The following is an 8,107-nucleotide window of genomic DNA, read 5'->3' on the forward strand; positions in this document are numbered from 1 at the left end:
GGTGAGGGTGAGGAAAGAAAGAAATAGGACCAAACAGTATACACATCTCTACTTCATCTACCCCTATCCTGACTGAAAGACCATGAAGATGAGAAGTATCCCAACTTGACAAAAAGGACTTCACAGGTACTAGTATAAAATCAGTCAGAATATAATTCTGGTATACTCATTATCAGCGTGCTTACTTATTTTTAAGGTAATGTGTGTCTAAGGTTAAAAAACTCACAACAGCAGAGAAATCTAGTTTAAAATCTCCCCTCCTCCTCACCCTAGGGCTGTTTTGTACTACAAACATGATTATTATTTAACTACTTCTTGAATATCTTACCAAAACTTGGTCAGAAAATTCCTTAGGTTGACCCATGAACGTTCATTCAAGGATCTCAAGTTAGGAACTCATAACAAAGGTAAGCATCACTACAAGGTGAGAAAAGAGTGACAGAAAACACAGCAGATGACTGTTTGAACATCTGCTAAAAGCAAAAATCTGATTTTAAACCATGCGTTCCTAAACAAAACTAAAAGATGCCTTGCTAATAAAGAAGTCAAGAAATACCATCTCCAATAAACACAATCAAGAAACAAGCCCAATCCTATTAATAGGAGACATTCTACTAAGGCCCAGTGGCCCGTAGAACTTTGAAACTTAATTTACAACTGCCCCAAGAGTAAACTGAAAATGGGGATCCCAGAAAGCAAGGAGTGCTTTTGTAGGAGCCATCAATGTCCTGCCCATCTCCAGCACTACCTATCTAGGGAAAGAAGGTGCAGATTACAAGAGTCCACAGGTACGAGGAGCTAAGAGCCTGGTTTGTCTTTTTCTACTGGGGTCGGGTGTTCAAAGTACATAATTTATTGAAACAAATGACCAGATAAATGGAAAGGGGTGTCTGTAAATCAAGCTAGCCCAGAAACCACTGTGCAATTATCTCACAAATGTGAACACCCCTTCCCAATTTAACTCATGTTGTGTAAAATACTAATGAAATAACTGAGTTTTAAATGTCTGATACAGAATGTTACATAATATAAAGTCTCATTAAATGTTTCAAGAAAAAAATGAAATATATCAGGATATGTTAAGTCTCATGTGCTTTCATTAATTTTAACCTAGCAACGATTAGATAATTTTTCAAGTTAACTCCAATAATCTAAAATCCAGGGGCTCTTTTAACTTTTGAAATTCTCAAATCAGGAATACACATTCCAGAATAGTTAAAACTACAAAGAAGAGACCTGAGGAAGACAGGAGCCAGGACAGCACCCTATAAAGCCAATGCTTCTCCTGCCTTTACCTTAGTCAGGAGAAAGCATTAGGAAGCATAAGGGATGTCAGAAGTAAGTTTTCATTAGTGCCGTGAATGATATTCAAGTTAATGTGGCTTGGCTCCAAACACTGCAAAGGCATCTCCACTTTTGCATAAATAGGGTCTAAGAGGCAGCAAATCCAGGATCCCAATACTGTCCACAGTGCACACTCAGCCTAAGAGTCCCATCCAGCCCTGTGTTCCACCACTGATCGGGTGATTCTGGGGCTAATGTCTGCTGCAGGTAACACGTGCCACCTAAACACCTTTCCAGCAAGGTCCTTGATAGACTACCTACAAGGACAAAGAACTGGTACTCCGTTAAGCTTCACAAACAGGTTCCTGTGACTGCTTTTGTGCATGCTTGCTAATCAATGTTTTCATAGATGGCCAAAAAATAAAAAATTCTAACTTGTAAATTGTTAAATTGACCTGTATCGTAAACCTTCAGGATACTTCACTTTCCTTCCACCGCTGATGTTTTTGTGATAGTCATCCTCATACTTATCTCACCCTTTAAGGGAGCAGTAAGTTTTCAATGCAAACAAGGGATATCTTCATTATCTCCATATGCCCTGCATAGACGACTTGTATTCAGTGTTACTCAAATATTTATTGCTTTAATTTACCATTGACAAATTACAAACCAGTAGAGAAAACTGATAGAATTGTATGTGAGGCTTTGATATGAGTACATAAGACTGTCGATCATGTATTCATTAAATAAACTTCATTAACTAGTTTACAAATAAATACATGTGGGCCTTAAATAACCACCATTTCAATTCTTTGACAATCTAGTGGTGTTTTTGTAACATAAATTAGTTCTCTGGATATATTTCAAAAATATTAATTCACAGTGTTTTAATTTATTAACATCAATTGCAAAGAGTTCAAAGCATCACAATGAGTTTCAAAGTAAGCTTAACCAAAAGAAAACTTTTTCAAATCTGCAAAATAATATTATTACATAAATAAAAACTAAACATTACATAATCAAGTCAGAAAAAGATGTTTTTACTCTGTAGCTGGCCAAGCACTGAACCTTCATTTTGGTTCAAAGTGCATGGCCCACCTTCCCACTTTACCACCTACATCACAAAAACTCATCTCTCACACAGTTTTTAACAACCTGAAATGTACAGAGGTGGCAGTTAAATGTTCCCATGTCATTTCAATTTGTAATTGATTCTACAAAAAGAGCTATCCGGTGAGGGGAAAGAATTCAGAACTTAAAAAGTGCATGTTTATATACTCCTGCAATTCTAATGTGTGGCCAGATAAGCAAGCACTTTCTATAAGTTTTACTATAGCTTTATTACCAGAAGTGTATCAAAATCTTAGGAAACGTATAGCAATTGCCTGAGACTTTGTCCAGGTAAATAATAATGACTATAATTTACAAGACAACTTTCCAAACTTGAAAATACTTTTTAAGATGCATCAAATTAAAACCCTAATTTTGAAACAGAAAAGTATGACATTATTCTGCGATTACTTTTGTAACCCAAACACTAATCTCTTTTAGCACTGGAAATGAATATATTCCTTTAAAAGTGCCAGCAAACAAAACACACACATAGAATATAGTATAAAAAAGTCACCTTCTACAACTGACCTAATAATTTTTCCTTACCATATACACTGGGCTTCCCAGGTGGCGCTAGAGGTAAAGAATCTGCCCGCCAATGCAGGAGACATTAGAAACATGGGTTCAATCCCTGGGTTGGGAAGATCCCCAGGAGCAGGAAATGGCACCCCACTCCAGTATTCTTGTCTGGGAAATCCCATGGGCAGAAGAGCCTGGTGGGCTACAGCTCACAGGGTCACAAAGAGCCGGACACAACTGAGCACTACCACAGTGGTAGTTTAGTCACTAACATGCAAGCAAACCAAATTTAGGAAAATATATGCTTTAATGGATCTTAAACTACTTCCACTGCCCCCGGAATTTTAAATTCCAACTATTTTCATGCTAATTATCTCCTAGGAAAAGAAGTACATTTTTTTTTTAAAGTACATACATTTTAAGATAGTAAATGATCCATGGGCCTCCCTGGTGGCTAAGACGGTAAAGAATCTGCTTGCAATGAGGGAGAGATTACTTCCAGGTATTCTACATAATCTACTGATTAAAATAATTACCAAAAACAATCCCAAGAAGAGTATTTAACACAAACTTAAAAATGATATAAAGGTACTTCAAAGTGAACAACTATGTATTTTAGCAATAGTTTCTTGACAAAAGATTTCAACCCTTTAGCATTATATAATTACTATAACTACAAGCGTAGTATTACTATCAATACATTCATGCTATATATTAATATATATTTTAACGGAAATCCTTATTAACTGAAAACAAGAATAACTGAAAAGATTTTTTAAAATGTGCTAAGTCACCATAGTTAATTCCTCTTAAAATGTTTCACTTCTTAATTACTTTTCAGTAACTCCACTGTAATTAAAAAAATAAGAGTCTTGAATTATGTTACCAAAAGATGGTCAGCATTAGTTTAAAGAAAAAATTGGTCAAGATCATGCTATATTTCAAGAACTCTGATTAAGCAACCACTTGCTGTTAACAATCTTTTAAAGATATTTTAAAGGTACTACTACAAAATAATATACATACTACTAATTTCTCTTTAATCCAAACCCCCAAGCATTGTATATCAAATGGAAATCATTCAAACAGAAATTCTTTCAATGACTCCAATATAAATTAGTCTAACAAATGCATTCAGCTACTAAAAGAAATCAGCAGTTTGGACAAAGCAAGCTCCCAACTAGAAAAGGAACCTATAAGTTCCGGGGAAAGGAAGAGATACTTACTTATTAGTAAATGTTTTAAACTTTCTAAATCCTTTAGGTCAGGAGTTAACCTTTTTTAAAACCCAATTTAAAAACTTGAAAGAATATTCAATAATACATATGAATAAATGTTAAAACCAAGTAGTAAGAGCTAAGTTTCTGTCAGAAAGAAAAGTTATACAAGGTGCCAACTAAATTTGTTGGGCTGACAGCCAGATGGGGTAATGACAAAAATCATAGCTAAGAAGAGAGTCCTGTGATTTATTAATTCCAGTATCTGCCCTTAGGTAAGTAGCCTGAACCTACCCCAACAAAGAAAAGCCAGCTCTCATTTTTAAGACTTTCAGGGAATAAGAATTCTGAAACCAACACTGCTCAACATTTCACAAAAAAACATACTGTTTACCAGGGCTGTTCAAAAGATAGATGAAACGAAATAATTCAATACTTCCTACAGCAAGATTCCAGCTCATTCATTCTATTCAGAATCCAATTCAAACTCATGGTGAGAGATCATATAATATCAAGCTTTACATTACACATTTCACTGTTATGTTCAAGCTCACAAAGATGCAACCAAGAACTGCATGCGGTTGCAAGCACATACTCTAGAATGTTTTACTTTAATGTTAAGGCTAATGAGTCTTGACCTAAATAGGACCTCACAGGCATGGGGTCTAAAGTAATGACGATTTTTTTTTCCTTTAGCTCAACAAAATACTTAGTAGTTTATCAAATTACCCAGTATTTTATGAAGCCTTCATTCTGCCACAAAATATAATGAACCTTCACAGGTTTCTTATTTATGTTACTGCAGTCAAACATCAAGAAAGTAAAGCACATTTTCACAAATACTTGAAAATGTTATTTTACAATTTAAAGTCAGTAGTGCATAATAACTACAGAGTTCAATATTACAATCTGAAATACAATGTTAAACACGATCCACTCACTGTGAATCCATCTAAATACAAGCATTCTGAGACATAAAATCAACTAGCATTTTACACATTATCCATGTATAACATCAGATTCCATTTATTTCTTCATTATCCTAACCAAAACAATAGATTTGGCCAAACTATCCCAAAATGTATTATCTTTGCGGACCATTTTACCAACTCCCTACTAGACCGGAGATAATCACTCCAAAATACAACGCTTCTTAAATTTAAATATTTTGCTTAATCTTTTGGAATGACAACTTTGACAGCAGCTAAGTATTTTTAAGTAAAATATTTTAAATACACAGGCTGAAAAAAATTTTCAAGGTTTAAATCATTTATGTTTAAATCATTTCAGAGCTAGTCGCTATTCATTTTTCCGGCGATAGTTTTAATGAAGCCAATTAATACCTACATAGCCAAAGTTTAATTCAACTTTTCTCTATGGATCAAAGGGACTGAGCTTACTGAAAAGGATTATTTCAGTTTAGCTTTTGGGTCATTATTGTGTTCGAAACCCCTTACACTTAAGTTACTTTGAAACAAAAACAGAAGTGTAATTACAGATAAAAGGAATTAGTGACTCCAAACTGCAGACAAAAATTTGGGATAACTATTTTTTTTAATCAACTTAAGAATAAAATGCAAGGCTTTAGTCATTTCAAACTTCCTTCTCAATTGCAACAATAAAGCTAGGTATCAAATGCAAAGCTACTGATTACAGCTAGAAAAGAAAATGTTTAATGGATGCAACACCTATCGCGGCACACTCCAAGTTTCACGGTCCCAATTAAGAACCGAGCATTCAAATATCATTTCGATCAGATTCTGGTCAAGAGACACAAACTGATGCAGACAGATCGAGACTCCACTGCCTTTGTTCAATAGCTTACGGATGGATAACTAAATGTGCTACAGGTTGATAAGCATTTACCAGGCTTATGAATGCGGCTTCCAAGCTTGAGAAAGGTGCAAGAATTCTAGATGCAAATAATCTTGGATAATATTTATTAATCACCCACCGAGCTACACACTCCGACTGAGAGGCCTATTCATCGCTACTATTTATTTCCATGTTTACCTCTCCTCCCTCCCCCCAAACCGCCCCCCCTTCACTTTCTCCTCCCACCCTGTCCCGCCATCTTGGGCCGATAGGAGCAGCCATTACTTAACTAAATGACAGTGCCAACAACTTTCCACACAAATAAACAGAGACTGCACCCCGAATTCCCCTCGGCCTTCCCTGTGAGAAACACAGGAAACGAGGCTCCAAGGAGAAAACACATTCACAAGTAACTGCAGGATTTCTATAGCAGAAAAACTCAAAAAGTAAACAAGTCACCCAACTTCAGGTAAAACACCATACCCCTTAAGATGCCTGTCAACAGCCCCATGCAAACTCTTCACCGCCCTAAACTACGTGCAACTTTCCCCTTCTGGGAGCGGGGACACAAGAAAGCCCCAAACGTTGGGTTAACAGTACATTTCCTGAACAGCCTGCCTGGAGGAAAAGAAGAAAAACCACGGGAGGCAAGTAAGTCGGAAATGTGGGGAAATCCGCACAGACTTACGAGCCTTTGACCCTAAACAGGCACCTCGGAGGGATCATCGGTCGACCCTCCAAAAGCCGTAAAATAACAGGCAGTTTTGTCGACCCAGTAGAGCTCGGCCCCAAAGCGCTGCCGTCTCTGTTCCTCCAGCTACGAGAAAAGAGAGCGATTTCGCAAGAGAGCAAGCGAAGGATCCGGGAGTAAGGGGAGACCAAAGGCAGAAAATAGTTTTCCGGAAGCCCCTCGGCCCTCGTTCGCGGCCACAATGAGAGCCGGCCGAGCCGTGGGGCCCGGGACGAGCGGGGCGCCGGCCGGGGAGACCGTGTCCGCACTCCAGCCCGCGGCTGCCTTACCTTGCCCAGTAGGGCCTTCGTCCTGGCGCCATCTTCATGAAACCTCACGAACCCGAAGAGGCGGCTGTGGGGAGGGACACACGCGGCTCGTTAGCGCTCCGGCAACCCCACCGACCCATCCCTGCCCGATCCCGAGGCCCCGGCGGCGGCGGATACAGCACCGAGAGCGCCAAGCCCAGGTGCCCGCCCCGCCGCCGCCAGAGGCGAACCGCGCTCGGGCCTCCCCGGAGACAGGCGCCAACCGTCCGGAGCCGACCGGGCGGGTGGGTGACGGTGACCCATACCTGTCCAGTCCGCCGAGCGCCTCTCTCTCCTCGGCTGTCAGGCTCGGGGACGCCTCCTCGCTCTCCCCGCTCGCTTTTCCCGCCGCCATTTTCTTTTCCTCATCACCGAAAGCGGCGGCGGCAGCGGCGGCGGTAGCGAGCGACACTCCGCTGGATTTCATGGAAACGCAGCGAATTCACAACTCCGACGCCGACACCCCCCCCGCGGGCCGGGGCCCGCAACGACGCCCCCAACCTCCGCGCGGGACCCGCACACCAACTTTATCGCCACCTCCTCCTCCGCCGCGGGCGGCAGCGACAAAAAATCCCAACGCGGCGGCGGTGAAGGCGGCGGCGGTTGGGGCTGCGGAGCCCCCGGGTCGGCAGCGGCGGCGGCTCGGCTTGTTGGGTCACATCGCGGGGGCGGGCGAGGGGCAGCCACGGGCGGGGGCGGCAGGAACGGCTGGAGCGTGCGGGGTTGAGGGATGTGGGGGGAATTCGTTGGAGAAACAAACTTCCCCGGCACCAGCACAAAGTTGTTGTAATTGTGTCACACAGCGAACCCCACGCCGCCGCCGTGACCCCCCCTCCCCGCCCGGCTGGTGCAGCCAATCGAAGTGCCCCGCTCGCTTCACGTGACCTTTGTTGACTCACGTCAGCCGTGGCTCCACTCAACTTGCTAGCTGCCCGAGCCCCGCCCACTGAGGCCACCACCCACAGGGAGCAGGAGGCCCGCCAATTCTGACCGATGGTTGGCTGCTGGGTCCGTCTGTTCGGGTGAAGGGTTGTCACCAAGGGGGAGCAGCGGGTTAGGTTGTGCCAGTTAAATATACTGGGGCAGAGAATGGAGGGTCCGGACCGTGTCAACTCGGGAAC

General features: G+C 41.6%; 1 protein-coding gene across 8 annotated transcripts in view; it reads right to left on the reverse strand.

Annotated features, from left to right (window-relative positions):
* Window positions 1–7,814, reverse strand: part of KDM6A (lysine demethylase 6A) — a 180,329-nt gene extending 172,515 nt beyond the window's left edge. For 4 of the 8 annotated variants that reach the window (XM_043459029.1, XM_043459026.1, XM_043459025.1 and 1 more), the window contains exons 1-2: window positions 7,253–7,814; window positions 6,969–7,032 (exon numbers count right to left, since the gene is read on the reverse strand). In XM_043459029.1, coding sequence (XP_043314964.1) covers window positions 6,969–7,032; window positions 7,253–7,413 — 225 coding nt within the window. In that variant the 5' untranslated portion in view covers window positions 7,414–7,814. The remainder of the gene's footprint in view (window positions 1–6,968; window positions 7,033–7,252) is intronic. The other 4 variants (XM_043459032.1, XM_043459031.1, XM_043459030.1 and 1 more) reach the window with 1 other exon arrangement.
* Between the last annotated feature and the right edge of the window lie 293 nt (window positions 7,815–8,107).

Source organism: Cervus canadensis, chromosome X (assembly GCF_019320065.1).
Source record: "Cervus canadensis isolate Bull #8, Minnesota chromosome X, ASM1932006v1, whole genome shotgun sequence".
Lineage (NCBI taxonomy): Eukaryota > Metazoa > Chordata > Mammalia > Artiodactyla > Cervidae > Cervus > Cervus canadensis.